This window comes from Gopherus evgoodei, chromosome 6, assembly GCF_007399415.2.
Source record: "Gopherus evgoodei ecotype Sinaloan lineage chromosome 6, rGopEvg1_v1.p, whole genome shotgun sequence".
NCBI lineage: Eukaryota > Metazoa > Chordata > Testudines > Testudinidae > Gopherus > Gopherus evgoodei.
In genome coordinates, this window is record NC_044327.1 from 66,435,027 (window position 1) to 66,461,689 (window position 26,663).

At 39.7% G+C, this 26,663-nt stretch overlaps 1 protein-coding gene across 1 annotated transcript in view; it reads right to left on the reverse strand.

The window, feature by feature from the left end:
- Positions 1-863: 863 nt before the first annotated feature.
- WDR36 (WD repeat domain 36) overlaps positions 864-26,663 on the reverse strand; it is a 67,875-nt gene continuing 42,075 nt past the window's right edge. Inside the window, exons 12-23 of the mRNA XM_030567194.1 lie at positions 25,132-25,286; positions 22,029-22,143; positions 20,492-20,657; positions 20,094-20,202; positions 16,336-16,415; positions 11,457-11,564; positions 9,779-9,876; positions 8,680-8,822; positions 7,715-7,834; positions 7,396-7,477; positions 4,162-4,349; positions 864-1,163 (exon numbers count right to left, since the gene is read on the reverse strand). Coding sequence (XP_030423054.1) covers positions 1,014-1,163; positions 4,162-4,349; positions 7,396-7,477; positions 7,715-7,834; positions 8,680-8,822; positions 9,779-9,876; positions 11,457-11,564; positions 16,336-16,415; positions 20,094-20,202; positions 20,492-20,657; positions 22,029-22,143; positions 25,132-25,286 — 1,514 coding nt within the window. The 3' untranslated portion in view covers positions 864-1,013. The remainder of the gene's footprint in view (positions 1,164-4,161; positions 4,350-7,395; positions 7,478-7,714; positions 7,835-8,679; positions 8,823-9,778; positions 9,877-11,456; positions 11,565-16,335; positions 16,416-20,093; positions 20,203-20,491; positions 20,658-22,028; positions 22,144-25,131; positions 25,287-26,663) is intronic.

A 26,663-nucleotide genomic window follows, 5' to 3' on the forward strand; every position in this document is an offset into this window, starting at 1 on the left:
TTTTTTCTAAACTACATATACACACCAGCTACTCAGTGAGACAATGTTTCTACCTACAGTGCATGAAACAGAATGAATTAACTAACTTGTCCAACAGCAAAGCATTCTTCGGCTTCTAGAAGTATTCTGAACCAGCAGCAGTTGAAAAGACCCTTATAAAATTCAAGATTCTCTTGGAAAGAAAAACCAAGATATCTTTTTTTACTGAGAGTAATATTCATTTGCACAGTAACATTCAGTGCTGCTAAGAATGAACATCAATCTGAATGCTTTTATCCCCCATTATCACTAATGGAGTCTCACAAAATTTCAAGATAATAAACTTGATACACGCAAATGATCAATTTTTTTTACATTCTATGTTTGATATTACAGCTGGCAATCTTTGCTTGAGTAAAAAGGATTTAAATAAAAAGAACAATTTACAAGAGTGTGAAAACAAACTAGTTTCTTCAAATTGGATTTAGCAAGAACTTAGTCATGACAATGACAATTAGGCTTCAAGGAGCTGTGCAGTTTCTGTATCACTATTTTACCTCTCAGTTAACAAAGCAATAGCTTTTTTTAAGCTCCAGCATAAGTCTAACACACACACACATGCACACACACATGCACACACACGCACACACACAAAGTATTTTCTATACAGAGACTGGCAGGTTTATTGCTTTCTCTGTCAATTTGTTGCCCCATCATATGTTTTTGGTCACGATAATATAGCTTTGCTACGCTATATTTGTCCTTAATGTTTATTCATCTTTAAAAAGAATTTACACAGCCTCCAGTAGTCATTTAATGGGGCACTTTACATTTTAAAATTTTGTACGTTTAAATTTTGACAATGAAATTTAAATGAGCTAAAAAAAAGTTAAATATTTAATTCTGTATTATTTAACCAAGACATACAAAGGTGTATTGTTGGAATCAGAAACTTATCTGCAATGTTAAAAGTACCATCAATGTGAGAGGATTTTTATCCAACAATAGCATTCTTAAATAGGAACAAAGGCACATTATAACAAAGCACTTTTCATATAATTTAACACACACAGACTTTGATTGAAGAGAGTCTGTAAATGGATCCAGGTTTCCTCTAGTTGGGTTGACACGTTGGCTATTTCTTCCAGCAAGACTGGCTCTGAAGAAAGGATTTTAAGGTGCAACTGAAATGAAGACAAGTAGTCAATTATTTAAATTCAAATGATCACACCTTTTTGGGGTGGGGGCGGGAATCAACTTTTCTATTCACCCCACATCTTCCTTTGAGTGATGCCCCAAGTAAAGCAAGTAATATTATTTTCTTTTAAGAAAGACAGCATTACATCGAATTTATTTTGTCAGATCCCTTTTACCATCAGTTATTCTACTACTACTACATATGTATTAACTAGGAAAAGGCAGCAAATTTTTTCAAACAATGCCGAACCAGATATACGAATGAAAAGATATGCTCATTGCACACTCCCATCTTTTTCCCAGGGAGTAGTTCTACTTTTCCTCAAATCCTGCATCACAGCCAGTCTCCCTCTGGCAGAGACAGGCTGGATGCAAGACTTTGAAGCCAACCAGCATTGTTTATTGAAATGACCCTTTACTGACTAATGCAAGAAGAATGATGCCAGGCTCCTCTTATCTGGGGCGGAGCATAGTGACTTCACACAGTTAGCACATGTTGACCTGGAGCAAGGGACAGAGCTCAGAAACACTTTAATCCCATGCAGGGAAGCATACTGCACCGCTACTATATTATAGCCCAGTGGTCCCCAACGTGGTGCCTGTGGGTGCCATGGCACCCGCCAGGGCATTTGTGAGTGCCCGCCTAGTATCCAGCAGGGGAAAGAAGCCATGGCCCTGCGCCTGCTGGGGACAGAGAACTAATGCTGCAGACACAGTGTTCTCTGTTCCCGGCAGGTGTGGGGCCTGCCTAATGCCCAGGAGGGGAGAGAAGCTGCGGCCCCATGCCTGCAAGGGACAGAGAACTCTGGGGCTGCAGGTGCCGGTGTTCTCGGTCCCCGGCAGGTGCGGGACCCGCCTAGTGTCCAGCAGAGGAGAGAATCTGCGACCCCGCGCCTGCTGGGGACAGAGTACTCCGGGGCTGCAGGCACCAGTGTTCTCTTTCCTCACGGCTTTTCTCCGGCTTCTCTCTTAAATCATATTTAATATTACATAATGTATGAATTTTTTTGTATTATTTAATGTACAAATACAAAATAAGTCTTGAAAAATTGTTGGTGCCCACCACACTCTTCTGAAAACATGAATGTGCTACAGGCCACAAAAAGGTTGGGGACCACTGCTATAGCCCATGCAGTAGTCATAGTTATATAGTAAGTAAACAAAGGAGTAAGGAATGGATAGCAGAAACACAAGAGACTGATCGCCTAGCCCTATAAGGGTAGTTTAAGCAGTTAGCATAAGTATAAGGCCTTATAGCCTGAGGAGGAGGAGTTGCTCAATAAGTTAACATACATAAGTAAATAACAGTGACCTTACATCACAAGATGGCCCAAGGCTTTGTTTATTGTTTTGTAATAATCACAACTGTTGCAAACGACTGAAGATGCTGGTTTACACCAGCTGGTGATATTTTTATTTAGGGACATCAACAGATATCTGACCACAAGAACAGCATATATGTCAATTCATTTACCCTGGTAATAAACTTGAGGTAAGAGAATTAATTAGCTATGGGAGAATGGCACCACAGTATTAGTAGGGCAAGAAATTACAAATGAGGAAGAGGGGCTGAAATCCCTACTGAATATGCATTAGGGATAGTGGTTTCAGTATAACAACATTAGAAAAGCTGTATCCCAGCCTATATGCCTGTGGTGATATGCCAGGATGATCACCACTAGTGATAGTTGTCATCTTCTTGCTCACCATGATCACCAATACTTCAGATTGTTTTGCAAGAGATGGTATAAGTATATGGATGCTTAGCTCATTCTGTGTTGTCTTTGCCATGCTGGCTTACAATATTTGTGACTTTGCTAACTATTATAAATACAGTGTGATTTCCTAAGTCTGAGTGTTGCAACTGTACACACTGGGGCTCCCAACTGAACAGTAATTCTGCTAATACGGGGCCTGATCTTGGGACAAGAACCTACCAAATTTCAGAGTGCTAACTGGAGAAACTAAATCAGTAATGTAATCAATATACAATCAACACACCAAGCAACAGTACCACTGGCCCAGCTGTTCACTTTTCTTTACATAGTTAAATTTATCAGTCACACTGAGCTTGGAATTTCTGTTCTGCCTAAATTCTACAATATATTAGTCTATCTCCTCCCCGGACTCTAAATAAAGTATATGTTTATATTTCTCTTTCCTAACTAATTTTAAATAGCTCCATCTCCCTTAAATTTTATTCTCTGCAAGATTATTAAACTGCCTCACTTAAATGGACACTCAGAGGTGTGTGAATCTAAAGACAAAATTTTAAAAAGTTGCAACTGTAATTCCTTTCCTACACTATAGTACAATAAAAAGTCTCTCAACTAGCAGAATCTACACATTCTATCATTATTAGAAAACAACTTTAAGAACCATTTTACTAAAAAGCCACTCCTGTTTAAAAGAGTGCCTGTTGCCATGATAAAGTACGACAACTTGGTTATCTTCACACCTCCTGGAGTACATTAATTGTTAGTTCACTGGTGCTTAAATCATAGTTTCTCAAAATCAGCAGGCTAAGATGCAAGCTGAAAACTGTAATTCCAGGGTGAAAAGAACAAATGCAATCAAATGTTTATCCTCCCAAAAATATAGGTAACAGTTACTTAACTATATTTTAAGTAACTGTTGGTTAAGAAAAGCACTAAGTCATATCGAATGGCAAACTTGAAATGATCATGGGCAATGAATCACGTTCAAATGATTTTTTTTTTTAAACTGCTAGTATTGTCTTTGCCATCATCTCTACTTTTTCATTTAAGTTGTTAAGACTACGGTCATGTAGGGTTATCATATTAGTCAACAGATACAGTAAATCATTTTGGTAAACCTGAATCCATCACCATAGAAGATAAATTCTTCAAAGCAGGTCTGTTTTTTGTTGGGCAGATTTTATCTATTTTACAGAGCCATGTACCATTATGGTATAATAAGTAGCAGCAGTAGTAACAATAATTGTATCAAAACATATACAATTACCTTTAAAAACAATGCAAGATATGCCTGGGCCAGCTCAAAGTCACGCTTTGTGTTCAACATTGTCCCAATCAGTCTCAAAAAGCTTTTCATCACCTCTACAGAGCCACCAGCATCTGGAGCCAAGCCTCTTAGCTCTATCTCAATACTAGATGGTCCCATTTCCTTTAGAATATTAAGCGGAGATTTATCTGCATTAAAGCATTAAAAAAGAAACAGTTAAACATTTGCAATGAAGTGATATAGAAACGCTCAATATGAAAAAAAATATTTCAAAATCTTTGAACAACTATTTGGTGGCATTCTGGATGAGTCTCTTAGCTTGCTGGGTTTTCTTCTTTTTGGTTTCTTCAGAATGCCATCTCTGTCTGCAATTACTATTCCATCACATATTGAGAGGAAGTATCAGAGGGTAGCCGTGTTAGTCTGGATCTGTGAAAGCAGCAAAGAATCCTGTGGCACCTTATAGACTAACAGACGTTTTGGAGCATGAGCTTTCGTGGGTGAATACCCACTTCCTCAGATGCATGTGAGAGGAAGTAGTATCTGAATCTCATCACCAGCAGTATGGGTTTGGCTCACCCTAAAGACTACCTATAGTATCTTCATGAACATTTTTTATGTCTTCTGACTTTGGTGCCTTCAAAGTGTTGTACAGCTTATCATTAACAACTTAGTCTTACCATTAACCACCAGCTTATCATTAACCACTAATTAACCATTAATTCTTGGCATAAGAAAAAGTGCAAACTGCCACTTTCAAGCTGTTAATATAATATATACCAAGACATGTGAGTTGAATAGCACTTTGGTTGAGGTAAGCCTTTATTTAAGTAAGTAAAACATGCAAGTTATATAATGCTTTTTCAACAGTTATTACTTTTGCTAGTGATAAAATTACAAAGTGGCCATCTTTCTGTCACCATGCTGGGGGAAATTAAAGTGTTTTTTCTCTTCATTACTCTTCTTACCCACTATTGCCAAATACTACAATCCTACCTGATTTTTGCTACCTCTAGTTATGCTTCTTTTGAAACTCAGACGTAAAAGCTGATGACAAGATCAACTTCTAATGCAGCTGTTCATAAATTAGTGATCTTAAATTCTCTTTGTATTCTGTTAGAGTTTGAGTTTCTGAAGTTACTGAAAAGAGACCACAACTTTCACTATATTGTTTGTTAAAACACTTTACAATCTAGAGTGTTATAGTAGCTACATATGAAGCAAGAACCACAAAGCTAATTTTTATTTGTAAAAAAAAAAATCACATTAATATAGTGCTGGTAAAATGCAGCATTTAATTTCTAGAGATATTCTTAAACAAAAAAAGCATACAAATATGCAACGTATTTATAGAGTTAATATTCAAAGAATACTTGTAATTGTTCAAAAAGTCTTTACATTTATCTATACAGCAGCTTTGAAAAGATCCAATAAAGGGCTGTGTATTGAGATACTAAATGCACTGCATAAAAATGTATATCAGTTTGTAACAGCTGATTATAGCAGTTCTTGTATACAAAATAGGATATAAAAAGTACCCAATTTTATCACTCTCTCTCATGTTCTATCACCAACTAGCACTATGGCAGGGAACGTTAAACCAAAAAGTGTCAGTCACCAAATGATAGAATATGCTACATAAAATGTACCTACCGACATCAGAGGAAGGAAAAAAAAGATGGATACATGTTGAGTCTACTAATTCTGATAGTTCCTTTAAACTAAAATCCTCAATTTTCTTAAAGCAGTAAGAAATAACCAGGCTGGGTGATAATGACCTTGGTAGAGGGGTGTGAGGAAATAGCCCTCTCCAAACCATTCCCATCCCCACCACCCAGTTGCACTGGGGCTGATTCCTTAATCACTCCATATACAGAATTCCCTTTGAAATCTATGGAAATTCCACAAGCAAAGTGGCTGGAGGATGAAGCTCAGTAGTTGGCTGGAGACAGTTTTCTGTAGAAACTGACTGACAGGACAGCAGCACCTCTGTTTTCATACTGACAACTTTATGATTGCAACAGAAAAATACAAACGTGTTAAGTGAAAAATCAAGTTTGCAAACTATTTTAGAATGCAGTAAAATGGCATGGACTAAAAACGTGACAAATTTCTTCATGCCTGAGATTTGCTCCAGAACTTGATGTTGAGTTCTTTTTGCTGAACTTGGTCCTAAAAGGTGCATAGTTTATTTAAAAATGGAAAGGGATTTCTTTTGTTTCACTCTTCCACAATTCAAAACTACTGAAAATTTTTCACTCAAAACTTAAAAAAATAGCTTAGGACAGACAAAGCACAAAAAATAATCCAAAATGTGGAAGTTGAGAACATGTAAAAACAGGAGAAAGTGTTACAATGGAAACCACTCTGCAACCCTATCAGGAACGGCTTTATTTTAAAATTGCCAGTCTATGTTGTCTCCAAATTTCATTTATACCCAGAGTTAAATCTGAGATTCACACTCAAACGAAGGAGAATGTCAGAATAAGCTGGTTCACCTCAGAAACCTTATTTGAAGGGTTTAAGAAGCAACAGAAGAAATCTTAGCAAAGCTGGCTTGCAAACAAGTCTCTAATGACAATCTACTGATGTTCCAGTTCTGTGCTTTTTAATTAACGGTTGCTTCTAAAATCCTATTTTAAAGTGGCTCTGCAGAGGCACCATTTAAACAAACGAATCCACCAAGTACATGAATCTCTACAGGTGATTCAAAGCATTTAAATTTCAAAATGCACCACGTGTTAAGTTACCCAAAGGATTATTATTATTATTATTTTTTTTTACAAACAATTATTTCTGTTTAAGCCTTATGTTTAAATCATCAGGAAGATCACAAGTCTTAAATTGTCTGAAATATGGTGAGCAGGCCATTCACAATAAAAGTTAATAAAAAGGTATTGCTAAGATAGTTCCAAAGAATCACCAGCTTAAAAGCATCAGATGTGCAGACATTACATTAAGCATTTACTGCCTGCCTCGTAGACCAGAGTTAGATCATCATAAGTTTCACGGTATCGCAGCATATTATCTTTAAGAAGTCAATCTCATTCTCACATGTAGTGGTTATATTTTATTTAAATTTTTAACTTAACTCTGTTTGCCTAGTGCCGCTGTCTTTGCAAATATGTGCTAGACCTCTTTTCCATGACTACTAATTCTTCATCAGAACTCAAACATTCATTCCCAATATTAATAGTGCGTTACACTTGAATGAAATTTCACACATTGACTTACACTCATTACTGCTCAAGGCTTCTTCAAGTTGAAGGTAGAAATCAGATTTTTGTGCCAATACTCCAAGGTTTACTACCTTTGACTAAACAAAACAAAAAAGGTCACACACATCACTTGGAGCATATACCAATATACAATGTGTACTTTCACATCCTACGAAGATATTTTTCATGAATAGGACAAACATTTGAGGAATCTGGATATGAATGCATTAAACATAAACAGTTGGCGCTGGACTTTTAAAGTATGCCTGGGATATGCAGGGGGAAAAAAACATACAAAAATATTTAAAACAACACTATTCAGTTTTTATCTTTACCTGCTGTTCATCATTTTCTTCCTTAGCAGCGGCATATCGTGGTATGAGGCCAGGAACTGTTGGGATGAAGAATGGAGCTGATTTGGGAACTTTCGGTGGCTCTCTTGGTTTATTCCTTTTCTGTTTAAATATTTGAATTAAAATCATCAGGTTTATCATTTAAGTTTTTGATTTTACAGATTTAAAAAAAGAAATCCTTATTGGGAAGATAATCAGGACTGTTAGAAAAACCCAAACACTTCTATATTTTGCAGATGTTTTATTGATTAACATTAGGAAGACTTGAGAGTACATCTACAAAACTGTCCCAGGCATTATGAAATGCATTACATATTTTCCAAATGAAAAATCCTAAAGTAATATTAGCAAAGAATCCTGTGGCACCTTATATTGGATAATGGATATTTCCATTACATGCATCTGAGGAAGTGGGTATTCACCCACGAAAGCTCATGCTCCAAAACGTCTGTTAGTCTATAAGGTGCCACAGGACTCTTTGCTGCTTTTACAGATCCAGACTAACACGGCTACCCTCTGATAAAGTAATATTGAAGACAGAGGGAGGGTCTTTTGGACAAGCTCTTCTATGCCTGACGCAGCTCATGGGGGGCATGTAAAGCTGTCTTTATGCCACTTTCCATTCTCCTCCCTTCCAGATACTGGTCTGGTGACACAACGTAGAGCAGATTCATAGGGGTGTTTAAGCTGGTCTCACTGGAAAGTGACCTCAAAGAGGCCAGTGTAGTGCCCATAGTGGCTGAGGTGGTGATGCAAGAGTCATTATGCAATTCCTATACAACCCAAGGAGTCCCACCACTTCAGAGGAGTCCTAAGGCAACTGGTTAAGTCAGATGTCTGTCTTGTGCTACCAGAACTGTCCAAAGGAGGTGGGATAGGACCACAAGATCTGACCCAGAAGCCACAATAATAAAGCTTTTCAGTATGAGGTGTGCATGTAATATTACCTTGATAACATCAAGATTGAGGAGGTTTTTCCATCTTGATTCAGATAGTGATGACAAGGTCACTAGCTGCCCTTCCAATTGCTCTGGTGAACTATAGTCAATCATTTCACCACTTGTTTCTTCATCTCCTGTGATGTCCACATCTTTCAGAGACAAATTTCATTTATAAACACATGTAAACTAAAACAAGTGGTATCAGCACTGATGTAGGATGTTAACATGGAAATATATTTGAGTTATAGAGATCATTTTAAATACTTTGTATTAAATAAAATTTAATATTTCAACAATGACAAAACATTATTGGTAACCTAGAATCAGGGAAACTTGAAAAGATTAAAAAAAATTGTTCAGGTACCAGTTTGACCAAATTGAATTTGAGATCAACTTTATTTTGATCTAATGCAGCTAATTTGACAGTTTTTTCTAGTTTCGTGACTACTATTAAAATTTTGACAGGATGAACAAAAATATTTGATGTTACTGCCTGTGTAATATATTAAAATAACAAAAGTGGTTGGTTAGCACAGTTACATGGGTCTTTCAGAGTAGCTGCTGATAATCCAAATATATATTAAGGCAGCAAACTAATTTATAATCTCTGTGTGCGGAAAAGCAGACGGGGCAACCGAGAGAAGGGAAAGGGAAATCTTTACTAGTTATGGGACTCTGCTAATAATCTTTAGACTCTAGTCACCTACTGAAGTGTGTACAATATTTATAGAATTGCTCATAGACAAATATGCATACAGTTACATACATGAAAGGAAAGATGGTCTTATGATTAATGCACTCTAAGGAGATCTGGGTTCTGTCCCTATGTCTGTCTGTCTCAGTCTCCCTGTGTGACTGAGCAAGTCATGTGTTCCAGAAGCAGGAACTAATTTTAGTCACTAACAGTGTGTTAAATTTTAAAAACAGTAATTTCCCCAAAGATGGTAGAAAAAAAGAGTCTTTATTTTAATTATAAGCAAACTTTTCCTGTTACATGAATTTCTTCATGGTTGAAAATGCTGAATTGTACACTGAGAAAATTAAACATCTGCTATTTGAGGTTCATTACACAACTAGAAATAAGCCTCTTTCATCCCATAATTACCTTGGGTAGGGCAAGTTCCAGGAAGCATTATTACAGAAGGCTCATAATCTGCTGGAAGTGGCCGTAAAGAGACAAGCGAATACAAGGAACAGTTAGACCTGAATAATGGGGACAGATGACATATTATTAGAATTTTTTTCAGACAAACGTGGACAATTATTTTTAACAGTGTTTTTTAAATTTCTGATACTACTATGGTATGACACATCACTGACTCCCTTTCTCAGGGTTAGATTCACTCATCTCTACAAAAACTAACCCAAAAAGTTTTCTGTAAAATACTGGTACAAGTGAAAAATAACTTCCATGCTTTTAAACAATCATGCTGCAAAAGCACATTTCAAGAACAACAAGCCATTACTACAAATGGCATTATTTCTACCACCATGTAAATTGCAGCACATTCTAAATTTCTCATTCCCTAGAATGTGTGTTTATTATGTTGAGTGGAGGACAAGAGCTGGGATTTCTGGCTCTGACTTACTGTCACTTCACTTAATCTTTGCAGTTTATCTCTAAAAAGTTAGCCTTACCCACCTGAAGAGACTGTTTTTAGGCTTAATGTTTGTAAAGTGCTTTACATTTACACTGCTTGCACAAGGATTTCCCATATTATGGTTAATTATTATTAGCATCATCATCATCAAATAGCAATTATTCCCCCAATTTCTATGACCAGCAGAAATATGTCTGAGGGAAGCTTGTGACAAATAAAGCCTAATCTATACTTAAGATGTTTTACTGGCATAGTCATGATGATTAAAATATAATTTTTTGCTAACCTAGCTATACTGGCAAAAGCCCTCGTGTAGACACAGCTACACCTACAATATTAAGTCCATTTGAATGGTCTGGCTTAATTCACTCTAGGACATGGTATAAGCTATAATTATCAAAAGGACCTTTTTGCTGGTATATACTGAATCTGCACCAGGAGAGTTTGCCAGTACTGTTATATTGGCAGTTTTTAAAGCGATCTAAAAACACTGAGGAAGGCTATCACCACCCCTATTTCTGCCCAGTCGTTCATATTGCTCCAAACAACCCAATCAATGCTGTCTCCCTAGTCCCTCTGTCAAGTCTTGTCCCCAGTCAGTCCTGTCACTCCCAGATCTCCCATCAATTCTGCTCTCACATCTGTTTTGCCCTCTTCAGCCCCTCTCAACTGGTCCTCCTACAGTTCCTCCATTTCCACACTCTCCTCCTCCTCGGTGTGGTGGGGGACGGGTTGCATCAGGGCCCCCTCACTCCCTTCCTGGGGTGTTGCAAAGAAGGGAGAAAGGAAGGAAGGAAGAAGCAAAGGAGCCTTCCATTGGAGGGGACAGGGAAGGAGGGACTGGTACCATCCTGAGCTGCTAGGCTTTCTGCTCCTCTTTCTCCTCCTGAGATTAAGCAGTACTGAGGAGAAATTTGTAAAAAGGAAAATATCAGCTGATTGTTAGGAAAGTGTCTAGATCATGAGATATTTAATGGTAGAACTGTCCCCCTAAGAATGGAAGCCTTTTGAGACTTCTGAACTGGAGAAGACAAAACAATGAAGAATATACTGAAAGGAACAATTCTTAATTTGCAGTAGAAGGATAGACTTTAAGAGGCCTTTTTCCATCTCCAATTTCCATAATTCTATGCCCAAATAGGTATATTCCTGAATACTTTTTAAAATGTATTATGTACTCACCATAGATAAATTCCAAGATCATCTACATGTGATGAAGCTAGAAAGTCTCCAGTAGGAGACATAGAAATGCTGATAGCTGCTGAGTCTAACAAAAAACAATCTATGAGGCTATGAAAACAAACAAAACAAAAAGGATTAAATAAAGGGCAATGAATTCATTTTCTTAACTTTATGTTGTGAAACAGATGTGATTTTCACATTTGCATTTAGGTTATGGAAGCATACATACAAACCAGATTTTTTCAAATAATCCAGTAAATGATGTGTATTTTAGCAGGGGGATGACTAATCTTTATTACTTTAAGTCACCTCTTTTTTGAGGCAGTATAGTAAAGTTTGAAGTGCCCCCTACACACAGTTTTACATATTTTGTGGAAATCAAGAAACCATTTCTCCACAGCCAATTCCACAGATTTACTACTAAATTGGTTTTTAGGGGCAAGAAAGTACATTTTATATTTTCATTTAGATCTATATAGATACACTATGTTTTTGGGCTCTCATCTTGTTTTCACTTCCCCATGCTCCCACCAATGGACTGCCACTGATTGTCAGCTTGTGCCATCTTACACGGCATTAAAAAAAAACAAAAAAAACTGTTAGCATCTCCCAATTAAATATTAAAATCAGCACAGCATCCTCAATTGTACTTGAATTTTCTCATTTTTCTCCCATTATAACTTAGAGGAAAATTAAATGTTTAGGGGTTTTTGTAATAGATTTTTTAAAAACCTCAACTACAACTGTTATTTTGACAATAATGAAGAGGAAAATAGAAATAAACTAAATAGGCAATATCAGTTTAATTTAATAGCACATCAGCCTATAATAAACTCATTATACAGTTTTAATTGGTCATACCAACACGTGTCTCCCAGGACTAATATTTCTGATCCTACATAAGTTACACATGATCAGGCCCTAACATTGTACACACCACTTTCCACAACCTTTCCTGAAATTCAAAATCTGCACAGTATGGCAAGGAACTCCCTGCTAAGCAAGGAATTTGAAGTTATTATTTTAATAAGCATTTCTTCATATGCAAAGACACTTTGAAATAAAGAACTGTTTACTCTATATGGTGTAGGAGAGACAGTGCTTAGTAAATGAATCAGTGTAGTAGTGAACAAATCCATTTACTGTAGGATTCCTGGTTCATTTACTGCAGTAATTGGAAGATGTGAAGTGAATGAAACGGGTCTGCAGGAAGAGAAAGGATGATTTTGGTTAAGGCTTAATGACACTTGGAGAAAAAGGTTCATTCCCTGGCTGTGCAACACATGTCCTCTATGATGCTATGCAAGTCATTTAAACCAAAGTTTTTACATGTGGCCACTGTTTCTCTATTTTCTAAATGTCCAACTTGAGTCACCTACTGTAAGATTTTCAGAAGTGTAGGTGGTCACACCTGGACCAAGATATCAGTGGGAGCTACAGATGCTTAGGATGGGGGGGAGAAGAGAGAGATAAAGGTGGGAGAGATTCCAGAGGACTGGCAGAATGCAAATATAGTGCCAATGTATAAAAAGGGAAATAAGGACAATCCGAGGAATTACAAAACCAGTCATCTTAACTTCAGTACCGAGAAAGATAATGCAGCAAATAATCAAGCAGTCAATTTATAGACACTTAGAAGATGCTATGATGACAAGTAAACAGTCAATATGGATTTGTCAGGAACAAATCATGTCAAACCATTCCTTTAACAGGGTAACAAGGCTTGTGGATCTGGGGGAAGCAGTAGATGTGGTATATCTTGACTTTATTAAGGCTTTTGGTACGGTCTCACATTACCTTCTCATAAACTAGGGTAATACAGCCTAGATGGAGTTATTATAAAGGTGGGTGCATAACTGGTTGGAAAAAACTGTTCCCACAGAGTAATTATCAGGGCTCACAGTCAAGCTGGAAGGGCATATTGAGTGGAACCCAGCAGTGACTGGTCCTGGGACTGGTTCTGTTCAATATCTTCATAAATGATTTAGATAATGGCATAGAGTATACACTTAAAATTTGCGGATGATACCACACTGGGAGGGGTTTCAAGTGCTTTGTAAGATAAGATTAAAATTCAAAATGATCTTGACAAACTGGAGAAATGGTCTGAAGTAAATAGGACGAAATTCAATAAGGACAAATGCAAAGTACTCCACTTAGGAAAGAACAATCAATTGCACACATACCAAATAGGAAACGATTACCTAGGTAGGAGTAATGCAGAAGGGGGCCAGAGGGTTATAGTGAATCATATGCTAAATATAAGTCAACAGTATAACACTGTTGGAAAAAAAGCAATCATCATTCTGGGAGGCATTAGCAGGAATGTTGTAAGCAAGACATGAGAAGTCATTCTTCTACTCTATTCTGCACTGATAAGGCCTCAATTAGAGTAGTGTCTCCGGTTCTGGGTGCCACATTTCATGAAAGATCTGGACAAATTAGAGAAAGTCCAGAAGAGAGCAAAAAAAAAGAAGTGATTAAATGTCTAGATTGAAAAAAAATGGGTTTGTTTAGTCTGGAAAAGGGAAGACTGAGAGGACAGTATAATAGTTTTCAAGTGCATAAAAGGCTGTTACAAAGGAGGAGGGTGAAAAATTGCCTAGTTTTACAAGAGGCTATATAAAAAGCACTAGCGAAGTCAGTACAAACTAAAATTTCATACAATGATTTGTTTATACTAATTTACATACTATACACTGAAATGTACATACAATATTTATATTCCAATTGATTTATTTTATAATTATATGGTAGAAATGAGGAGCAGAGGGTTTGAGCAGTGAGCCAAAAGTAACAAAAAGGCATGAGGGATTGTGGGTGTGAGATTTAATTAAGTTGTGGTAGTAGAGTTGTTTAGCAAAGAAGATGGCAGAACTGAAAGAGGAGAGAAATCTGTAATGTAGGAAGTAAGCCAGGTCATGGGATTTCCAACAGAGCTGCTCAGCAGCACAAGAGCAGAAGCATAGCAGTGAATGTGGGCGGTGAGCAAAAGAAGCCCAGTCCAAGCTACACTGAGTATGAAGAGAAATTTGCATATAGTTACAACAATTAAATTACATACAATCAAGCAAGATGGATCATCTATTTCTGTGAAATTTAAGGAGACTATTTAATCATCATTCAGATTTCAGCAGTATTGATACAAAACGTGCTCAATGAGTGGATAGAGTGCACACTAAAAACAGATGTATCATAACTTGTAAAAGATTGATGTTTTTGAATCAAACAACATCTATGATTTTCCTTAAATAAAGCTTCAAAATTAGCAGTTGTTTTTGTATGTGTACAATAGCTCATATTCCTAACCATACTAAGGGAAAGCAAGACTTGCAGTTGAATTTTTAATGAGCATCACTGCTCTATTTCAGTATTTCCTTCTGCCTGTATAAGAGCAAAACCATCGCTCTAAATTCCAAGCAAGTTAAATTACCTTAATTTTTTTCAGACAGAATGTCATGTCATTTCGATTCCATATCAACAAGAAGTTTGCTAGAGGTTTTTTGTTGTCTTCCTATCTCCATTATAAAATGTAATAGCATCTATGTACCACAGTGACAGATGCAAATGTTAAACAAGCTAAACACTCAAGGCAAGTGCAGTGACTGTCTTAGATTGCCTTTAAAAACTTTATCATATGCTTTTCCAAGTCATTTCTTTAACAAGAAATGAAATCAACATTAAGAATCTGTAATAGTTTTGAGGAGAGAAGTTCTAAATTTAATTCATCCATTAATCTTTTGGTCTCTAACTTGAGGCATGACTTTTAACAATCTATTGACCAATCTTTCTGTGATACAACTCACATCATGTATTTTAAATGAAAGTAAATAATTTTCAGTTTTAATACCGTCATAGCAACAAAACAATGCAAATCTTCAGCTGGTTCCCAATTGTTCACAGGCTTCTCTAACTTACCCTAAAGGTATGTCTACACAGCAAAGAAAAACCTGTGGCTGGCCCGACTTGGGCTCAAGGAGCTTGGGACATGGGGCTGTTTCACTGCTGTGTACACTTTGGACTCAGGTTGCAGCCGGCAGTCTAGGACCTTGCGGGGTGACATCGTTCCAGAACTTGGGACTGCAGCCCAAGCCCAGAAGTCTACACAGCAATGAAACAGCTCCATAGTCTGAGCCCTGTGAGCCCAAGTCAGGCCAGCCACGGGTTTTTCTTTGCTATATAGACATGCCCTAAGGTATCAGCCCAGATCAGGAAAGCACGAAGGGGGCCTGAAGTCCCCTCTCTGTACATCTTTCCCACCTCCTGAATTATTCTGTGTACTTCTCAGCCAAAACTGAACATTCAGGGCCGAATATTCATTTTTGAGCAGAGCAGAAATTTTCGGGAAGTTTATAAGCAAGTAGAAATGGAAAACTAAAGATGATTTGCAATCTTAACGTAGTGTTTGATACTACAGACATGGTAACAGACAGTCATTTTATGCTTTTGAATTTACGAAGTGTTTTGCATTGACATGAAGAAACCTTATGTTCTGCTTTCCTGAATGGTATGTGGTTTTATCATCAAAGTAAAATTGACCTTCTAACCTTTTAAATTGTACATGTGCTTGAAAGTAAAAAACCAAGAAGTCTTATTGTTCACAATTTCAATGTCAGGCTTCAAACACTGCCTATACTATAATTATATAATTTTCTACTATAAAATTCCCATTTACAAGAGCTTCATAAAATGGCTATAAAAATTACTAATGCTAGACAAAACAAGTCAGTTTTAAATACTAATGTTCAACAAATATCAACTTTTTAAATTAATGTACGTTTATGGGACATCATCAATGCATCAAGCCTTTTTTGTGGTTTAATGCATGGAATTCATATGCAAATAAGAGCTCTCTGCTACAGTACTTATATTGACTTACCATCCAGATGGGAGGTCCCAAGTCTTAATGGTGCAATCCATTGATGCAGTTATTAGCCAACGGCCATCGGGACTGAAAGTCTAATAATAATAATAAATCTAAATGAGTATTTTAGAGCACACATCCTTCTTTAGTTCATAAGAGAAGATTGCATTGATAGTTTCATCCCAGTCCTAGGCAAACATTTCTCCACACAACAAAACTGATAGCCTCTGATCACAGGTTACCTAAGGCTAGAAAAGCAAGGGTGTAGCAGGATACCGTATAAGTGCAGTGACCCATATTATATTTGTAGGCCCTCGCTTTTGTGCACACAGACATTCACCACAATTTGTAAAAGAAAAAAATATAAAAACAAAGACGTCAACATCAGAGATGTACTCATCTCTTGGTATTTGGAATAAATTAGTAAAAGAATATAAATCCTGACAGCATTTTGAAAACAAATATCTAATTCACATCAGCATGTCACTTTTTAGTGCTGTATAATAAACAAATATAACTATGTTACGATAGATGCTTAAAACTACTGTTTATACTTCTGGTTTGTAGGGAATCTCTTGTGCCGTTATAGACTTTGAAGAGATAGGACAGTTACCTGTTCCGTAACTGGCGTTCGAGATGTGTTGCTCATGTCTATTCCACAGTAGGTGTGCATGCTCGTCACATGCACCGGTGCCGGAAGTTTTTCCCTTAGCAGTACCTGTACTGGGGGAGCACCACGGTGATCCCTGGAGAGGCGCCTATATATCGCGCTATAAAGGGGACCGCATGCTCCCTCCACCCTGGTTTCCTTCTTGCCGGACAACTCCGACAGTGGGGAAGGAGGGCGGGGTGTGGAATAGACATGAGCAACACATCTTGAAGAATGCCAGTTACAGAACAGATAACTGTCTTTTCTTCTTTGAGTGATTGCTCATGTGTAGTCCACAAAAGATTATTCCAAGTTATACCTGTTGGAGGTGAGTAGGAGTTCACAACAGCCTGGGAAGGAGTACTGCCCTACCAAACCCGGCATCATCCCCAGTTTGGGAGATGATCGCATAATGTGAAGTGAATGTGTGAACTGAGGCCCAAGGGGCCGCCCTACAAATGTCTTGGATAGAGACATGGGCTACGTAGGCAGCTGATGAGGCCTGAGCCCTGGTTGAGTGTACCCTAATGACTGGTGGTGGGGGAACCCCTGCCAGATCATAGCACATGCAAATACATGAGGTAATCCAGGGGGAAAGACGCTGGGTGGAGATAGGTTGCCCCTTCACCTGCTCAGCTGAGGCAACAAAAAGCTGTGAGGATTTCCGGAATGGTTTGGTCCGATCCAGGTAAAAGGCCAGCACTCTACGTATATCGAGCGTGTGGAGGCGGCGTTCCTCATTGAAGGAATGGGGCTTAGGACAGAGCAGAGGGAGAAACATGCCCTGATTCATATGGAAGGCGGAGACCACCTTCGGGAGGAATGCCAGGTGTGGGCGAAGCTGGACTTTATCCCTGTGGAAGACTGTATAGAGGAGATTCCTAGGTGAAGGCCCTGAGTTCCGAGACACGGCGCCCTGACATGATTGCCACAAAAAAGGCTACCTTCCATGAGATGTGAGACCGGGAACATGTGGCCAGGGGTTCAAAGGGAGGACTTGTGAGTTGGGACAAAACCAGGTTCAGATCTCACTGTGGCACAGGGGGTCTCGCGTATGGGAATGAGCGGTCAAGGCCCCTAAGGAAACAGGAGGTCAGAGTGGGAGAAGCCCTTGCACTGGCGGGTTGAAGGCCGATATAGCCACCAGGTGTACCCTGACAGAAGAGGGTGCCAGTCCTTGGATCCTAAGGGACAGGAGGTAGTCCAGGATAAGCTTAAGAGGCATGGAGGAAGGAGACTCTCCGCTCACTCACCCACTTGGAGAACCTGGACCACGTGTGGCGTGTGGACTGTTTCCTACATTCCAGGAGGACCTGCCTTACCTACTCCGAACATCTGCCTTCCTCATCTAGCCATGGAGCAACCACGCTGTCAGGTGGAGCGTGGCTAGGTTGGCATAGAGGAGGCAGCCCCTATCCTGGGAGAATACGTCCAGGTGAAGCGGCAATGTCCTCGGGGGGCGGGGGGGGTCTGGCGAGTTGCAAAGAAGTCGATCTGGGGAACTCTCCACTCTCGGAAAGGCTGGTGAGCGATCTCCAAGTGGAGCAACCACTCGTACCAGGGGAGAAAACCCTGCTGGGGCGATCCGCTGAGGCCCCCTTTGGCCTTCGGGATCAGGAAGTACTGGGAGTAGAACCCCTTGCCCTGGAATTCTACTGGTACTCTTCCCACTGCCCCCAGGTGCAGTAGACGGTCCACCTCCTGCCCTAGGAGACGGGTATGCTCCAGGTCCCCGGGGCCTACAGGGGAGGGCGGGTGGTTTGGAGGGGGTGAGGTGAACTGCAACCTGTAGCCATGGGAAATGGTGCTGAGGACCTACTGGTCCAATGTGATACGGGACCACGCCATATAGAAGGCAAACAGTTACAGAACACAAACTTTATTAATTGGGGGACTCAATGTCTTTTGCGGCCTGCATTGCCTCTGTCATCGACAGCATCCGTACTGGTGGAGATGTGTGAGCGGACGGCGCCGGGCTGCTCCGCTCAACATGAGTCGGAGGCCTTGAATCCGGGGGGGAGTTGCCCGATGCGGGACCTGCCTCCCTTCTTTCCTTGTCTTGGCACCACTGTGTGGTAGGGCCCTTTTCCAACTTCTTGAAGGGAGAACGGTACTGGCTAGTAGAGGGTGCCTCACTACGTACCCAGCGGTGGGAGCCAAGTCCGCCCGGTGCACCGGGCTTGGGGCCAACACTGATTACATGAGGAGAGCACAGAGTCTAATGTCTCTCTCCTTCTTGGTCCGCGGCTTGAATAACCTGCAGATGTTACAACGTTCGCTGAGTGAGTCTCACCCAAGCAGCGGAGACACTCAGTGTGCGGGTCACTCCCAGGCAGAGAACAGCGACAGGAGTCGCACGACTTGAAGTCTGCGGCACAGGGCATGCCCTGAGCCCACTCTAACAACTGAAGTAACAATTCCACAAATGGTACCACTAAGGATGAGTAGAAAGGCTGCAGCAGGGCTGGAGTACAAAGTTTGACTACCTTCACTGGCGGCAAGAAGGAACTGAGGGTGGGGGGAGCACATGGTCCCCCTTATAGCGTAGTACAGAGGTGTCACTCTAGAAGTGGCAGTGACACTCCCCCAGTATGGGTACTGCTAAGGGAAAAACTTCCAGCACCTGTGTATGTGGCGAGCAAGCACGCCTACAGTGGAATACATGAGCAATCACTCGAAGGATAGCTTCCCAGTTGCTGCCCTCAATAACACTCGTGTGGCCTCAAATATCTTCTAACTTTTCATTTGATTAAGAACAAAAAATAAGGTTTCAGACACATTCATTTTTTAAACTATCTGTCCTTTGGTAATAAAATTACAATAAAACTCCAAGTCTGTACTGGTGAGCTAAAATTTCTATATTTACTATTTGAACATTAAAATGCTCAATCAGCAAACTATATTAATTCTTAAGAGGACATATAAACATGTATGGTTGCAGTTTCGAAAGGGGCACCCTGAATTTTTTGACTTCTGCAGCTGAACACAAGAAGGGATCCAACTTAAAATGCACATTTGTATTTTATAATCTGTTATATACAGACAACAAATCTATCACCCTCAAATTGAATTTACTTTTGTTGCAGATCATGAGCACACAAATATGTACAGTATATACATTTACCATGTCATTAATCTGGCTGTGGTGTCCTGAGAACTTCCTGACGATCCTTCTTGTTTCTGTATCCAAAACGCTAATCCCAAAGTCATCTGAGGCAATTCCCAGAATACCACTGGAAAGAATTAGTAGTACATATTGGCAGTTAATATTCAGAGATAAAACAGACAAGCATATCCCAATATTACCTGACAAAATTTTATGTTCTACTGAAATTTCCTAAGCAAGACAAGTTTCCAGGCCTTCTGCAATATAAAAAGCTCCTTGAAGGACTAATAGTCATTTCTGTCTTAAAATGTTAGGAAATTAAAGACATTTTTGTCGTGGTCTTTTATTAGAGGCTTAGACTTTAAGATTACAACAAAACAATCAAAGCTGTAATTGAAATAGTTTTAGATTCTCACCTGTCTCTGTGAAGCAGCATTGCACTTGGAGAAGAAGAGAGATTTGCAGAGTAAACTAGGTCCATGGTCTTGAACTTCCAGAATTTAATTAATCCTTCACTTCCAGCTGTGATAGTCAACTGGTTTAATCCATCCACTGCTACCCCTCTAATGGCACCTTCATGTGCTTTAATCCAAAAGAAAAAAATAAATTACATTTCAGGGCTTTACACCTATCTTAGGTACCTACATAGTGCCAATTACTGAGGCACCTAGGTTCCTTCAGAGCTAAAGACAGATTTAAACAAGAGGAAGGTATCGGACAAACAATAGTAAAGCCCCTTGATACTATTACTTGAATATTTTCAGTTTATATACTTAATCAGTGCTTTCCATCAGTGCACAGGCCAATTCTGTTTAACTAATTAAGGTACAGATAACTAAGCATTAGTGTGACAGTGACATATTATATAGATGCGCGCGCACACAGAGAACAAGATTAAGATGGCAATTCAAAAGGTTTTAACTGAACAATTTTTCATGTTGACACAAAGTAGAATACTAGCCTTCATTATTTGCTTGAAAATCCTGATTCTGAATTTGCAGTTTAGGGTTTCTGAATTGCTTTCAATTACTTTACCTTCCTATTCTGCCACTAATAAGACACTGAAATTTTGAGACATTGAATTACATATATTCCTGATGTAGGTTTTCCTGTTCTGAAAATTGGTAAATCCATATGTAAATAAAGAATATATGGCAATAATCAGCAACAAACAATATAAGCAGAAAGGCACTAAGACTTCATTAACTTTTAGAGAGGAAAAGCCTTAAAAGGCTAGCAGCTTTTCTATCCCCAACCTGGAACTTCAAGTATTACCAAAAACATGTTAACTGTCTTATGCCTCTCTTGGGGGATAGAGAAACCACTGGTTAGCTCATTCCCCAGCCTCCACTAACATCTTAGTTAAAACCCAGATGACAAAGTCGAGGGCCCCAAATCTAACCTAGAAGTAACTTGCTCCCACCACATCTCACTGAAACATGTCTGTTCTGTATTTGGATCAGAAGTCAGTTGTCTGAAACAAAGGTGCAACACAGCTGAAGTCACAACTTTTCAAGAAAGCAATTCAACAGCAAACCCAAAGAACTAGGCTGGGTTACAAATCTGCAGGCATGCATGCTATCCCTACATTCTTTGAAGCAGGGAGCATACTGACATGTACAAGAATTTGGTGTTCTGCTACAGAAGAAGAACAGAGCAGGTCATGGGGGATATGATGTGCATGGCCACAAGCCTAATCAAAGCCAGAGTTTTATACTCAACACCCTTGAAAACCAACAAGTTTATATTACTTAAAATTAAATAGATGCCAAGTCCACAACTATCCACAGTAGCAGGAGTGCCGTTGTCCTTCACCCAGAAAGAAGACAACTGTAGAGTAATCACAACCACCTGTTGCTTCAATAGCAAGATTCCTGCATTCCACCCAGAAACTACAATAAAAAAGTCTTTTGATTTGCAGCTATTCTTAGGGTGTAATTAAAAAAAGTTCACCTTTTTCTTTTCCATAATGTCCTCGGTGAATGCCAGACTGCATGTTGTATAAATCCACATGTCCTGTTGAAAGCCCAATTACAGCGAAGTTTCCACATGTACTAATGTCAACTACCTTTGAAGGGAGGAAAAAAAAAAAAGACATGAACGTAAAGCACATAGCTCATTGGCAAAGAAAAAATGTTTAATTGTAGATATGCTTGTCTATCTACAGCAGCTACAAAGCATCTTGTATTGAGAAAGGAAAATCTTCAAAATCTCTGTATTACAATTCTCTTGTGGTTTTAAACATTAACAACATAAATGATGGTTTACCTTCTCCTGCACAGAAAGGAAAGCTATATTTGCTTTCTTGAGAGAAGTTATGATAAAAATAAGAACATGGCAGAAAGAATACGCAATGAAGATGAGAGTACACAAACAAACAAGTTAGTGAAATTCTCATAGCCACCTAACTAATAGTCTAATAGTTATACCCACTGTACCACCACCAAATTCCATATAGTCAGCTAGTTATTTTCCTATAATGGAGAACTTGTAAGCTTCCTGACGTACCACTGATTACCCCCTTCAATATATACAAAGAATTCTCTTGTCTAAATTATCCATGTCTAAAGAAGCCTAATATAGCCGCTTAGCAATATATTTACTTACTCAGTTGGAAAAGATTTCACATTCATTTGTACTAAGCACTCTGTATTTTGGTTGCTATTCTTGATGATAGAACTATTATATGCATTTACCTCAAACTACCATCAATTCCTGTTACCAAATGGAAAAGAACTAACTGTGGGCAGAGATCAGTGATATTGCGTAAGAGAAAACAAAACAGAAAATAAAAAATGTATTCTGAACTAAGTTTAGGGAAGTCATTATAGAAGGAGTAGCAGCAATGTCTATGTTTAGGTTGCCTTTTTCCATTATAAAGGATTAAGACCTTTTCTTTGACACCCCCTCACACTTCCATAGTTTGCAGTAGACCTTTGAAATTCAGCAGGGAGAATGCCCTTAACTAGAGAAGGACCTTTTCTTTGTCCCCTGAAATTCCACTCAGATGTAGCCATGATATAAATTGTCTTAAGAAAGAGTCACCATTTTCCTTCTTTCACTTGGGTTCCTCAGGCAATGGTTTTGGCAGGAAGCCAACATTTATTGTGCAGTTTCTAAGGCTGGTTTATGCTTCTCCCCGACACCCACCACACTGGAACATCTGGGAGCTACCAAAGCAGCGGAGGCAAGAGGAGTAAGGAGGGGGGCCCCACTTCTACTCCCCAACCACACTTTTCTCTGGACCAGGCACACAACACCAGCCTCGCTTTCCCTCCTCTGGGGGCACCACATAGTGAAGAAGCTTCCCCAACTCCTATGGGTTCAGACTAGACTAGAGAGCACTGAGAAGTGCTCCCTCCAACCAGACTTAGTACATGTACTTATTCAGTGCACAGGTTGAATACCAAGGAGGCAGAATTAAGGTTACATGTGCAATCCTAAATATGGCATTTCCCAACTTTTGAGTGATAGACTTTGCGCCCTTAACATTCTTTTAATGTACTTTTTTGCATGCAACTTAGAAATATATAGTAACTCCTCACTTAAAGTCATCCCGGTTAATGTTGTTTCATTGTTACGTTGTTGAACAATTAGGGAACACGCTCATTTAAAGTTGTACGATGCTCCCTTCTAACGTCGTTTGGCATCCGCCTGCTTTGTCCACTGCTTGCAGGAAGAGCAGCCCGTTGCAGCTAGCTGGGGGGGGGGCGGGGGAGAGGGGGTTGGAACCAGGGTGGACCGGCAGCCCCCTTATCAGCTGCCTGCTTCCCTAAGTTCCCTGTGCTGCAGCTGCCCAGCAGGCTATCAATCAGCTGTTCAGCTGTCCCTGTCCCCCACTGCCATGTGCTGCTCCTGCCCTCTGCCTTGGAGCTGCTCCCAGAGACTCCTGCTTGCTCTTCAGGGGAGGAAGGGGGAGGGGGGCTAATGTCAGGGTGCCCCCCTCCCCCCTGCTCCTGCACTCCACTTACCCCTTCTCTATTTCGAGCAGGGAGGGGACACGGACAGAGAGAGAGAGAGAGAGCGAGTTCGGGTAGCATCTGTTGTCTCAACTTCCTGATCCACTTAAAAAGACAATGCACTTAAGAGTGGGTCAGCTTACTTAAAGGGGCAGTGTGCATCTCTCTCTCCCACACAAGAGGTGCATGTCTGTCTCTGTCTGCTATGCTGTCTCCCCACCCTCGTGTCCGTGTTGCCTTCTGTGAGAGGTTACATTAACAACGTGTTAACTCTTGAAGGCTCAGCCCACTGCTAATTCATCATTTAGCAGCAAGGCATTCCCTGGGAAATATCCCTCCCTCTTCCACCCTCTCACTTCACCACCTCAACCAAGCTTCACAATCATCATAGCTGTGAACAGTATTAAATTGTTTGTTTAAAACATATACTGTGTGTATATATCTATAGAATATATATTTTTTTGTCTGGTGAAAAAAATTTCCCTGGAACCTAAACCCGCTCCCCATTTACATTAATTTTTATGGGGAAATTGGATTCACTTAACATCGTTTCGCTTAAAAGTCACATTTTTCAGGAACAACGACGTTAAGTGAGGAGTTACTGTACCTATCATTTTCAAAAGGTGTTAATCTTGAGAAAATATTGCTTAAAATACCCTTACAAAACTGTCATGACAGTTTATCAGCCCAGGCACAAAATCTTCTCTCCCACCATAAACAAAGATGAAAGTGAGAGGAAAAAAGGTACACCCTGACTATTCAAATGTCTATGGAGTAGCTACAAATCTTCAAATAATTGGAGCTCATAAAAAAAATTGTTTTCTTCCTCCACATATTTCTGATTCAGGAGACTATTTTAGATGACTTGGAGTTTCAAGATAAATAAGACTGAAACAGTCAGCATTTACTTTATTTTATTCACTTATAAAAAAAATATTAACCCCAATGTAGTTGATAAGCCTTGCAAAATTCTACTTATTTAGATCTTTACCAAATGCTTCTAGGTTTTAAGTATTCAGTTTCTGTACAACTGGATAGCAAATTAGCAGCCATGACACAATACTTTAGAAATATTATTAACCCAAAACCAAACTTACTGTTGCATATACATCAAGAGGCTTGTTTTTGCTGAATGCTTTTGGTTTCAGTTTATGGGCTCCCATTGAAGTTTTCTGATAGTTCCAGGTTGTACAAGTTATATAACCTTGATGGCAAGCAATGATCCCATCCCAGTCATTCTGACGTGCTATCTCTGTAATACAATCCAAATTGTTACTCTAGAAACTGACATTCAGAAGTAAGAGTAATTATTACATTACAATTTATAAAATTAGTTCCAAAAGCCATTATAACAAAGCCATTGCAATTTTATATTTTCGTTAACTAGTCAAAAGGCCATGGTGTAAAAAAAAAAAACAAAAAAAAAGCTAAACATTGCTAAAAAAAAAATCAAAAAAATATTTTTGGAGATTTTAATAAACCGGAACCACATAAGGAAGCTACAATCTAGATGTGTGAGCATTCTGTATACCAGGGGAGATACATTTTAAAAGTTATCAAAACATATTTTGCATTTAAAACAGATTTATTAAACAAAAGGAAGTATCTGTTGTATTTAAGTAATTGAACTGACTGTTTCTGATCACTACATCCTTCAAGATTTCAGAAAAGACGGCTACTCACCTTTGTAACTGTTGTTCTTCGAGATGTGTTGCTCATATCCATTCCAGTTAGGTGTGCGCACCGCGCGTGCATGTTCATCGGAAGACTTTTTACCCTAGCAACTCCAGTGGGCCGGCAGGTCGCCCCCTAGAGTGGCGCCGCCATGGCGCTCGATATATACCCCTGCCGGCCCACCCGCTCCTCAGTTCCTTCTTGCCGGCTACTCCGACAGTGGGGAAGGAGGGCAGGTGTGGAATGAATATGAGCAACACATCTCGAAGAACAACAGTTACAAAGGTGAGTAACTGTCTTTTCTTCTTCGAGTGATTGCTCATATCCATTCCAGTTAGGTGAATCCCAAGCCTTACCTAGGCGGTGGGGTCGGAGTGAGAAGCCGCGGCATGAAGCACTGCATAGCCAAACGCCGCGTCATCTCTGGATTGCTGGACCAGGGCGTAATGGGAAGCGAAGGTGTGGACGGAGGACCAAGTCACCGCCCTACAGATCTCCTGGATGGGCACGTGGGCAAGGAAAGCCATCGATGATGCTTGTGCCCTGGAGTGTGCAGTCACATGGCCCGTAGAGGTGTGAGCCAAGTCATAAAAGGTCCTGATACAGGATGTTACCCAGGAGGATATCCTCTGTGAGGAAATGGGAAGCCCTTTGATTCGGTCCGCTACTGCCACGAAGAGCTGGGGGGATTTGCGGAACGGTTTGGTCCTTTCCACATAAAACGCGAGTGCCCGATGGACATCAAGCGAGTGGAGTTGTTGCTCCCTGCGGGACGAATGGGGCTTTGGGAAAAAGACGGGGAGAAAGATCTCCTGGTTGATATGAAAGGCTGAGACCACCTTGGGGAGAAAGGCAGGGTGTGGCCTCAGCTGCACCTTGTCTTTATGGAAGACCGTATACGGGTGATCTACCGTGAGGGCTCGGAGTTCTGACACCCGTCTGGCTGAGGTGATGG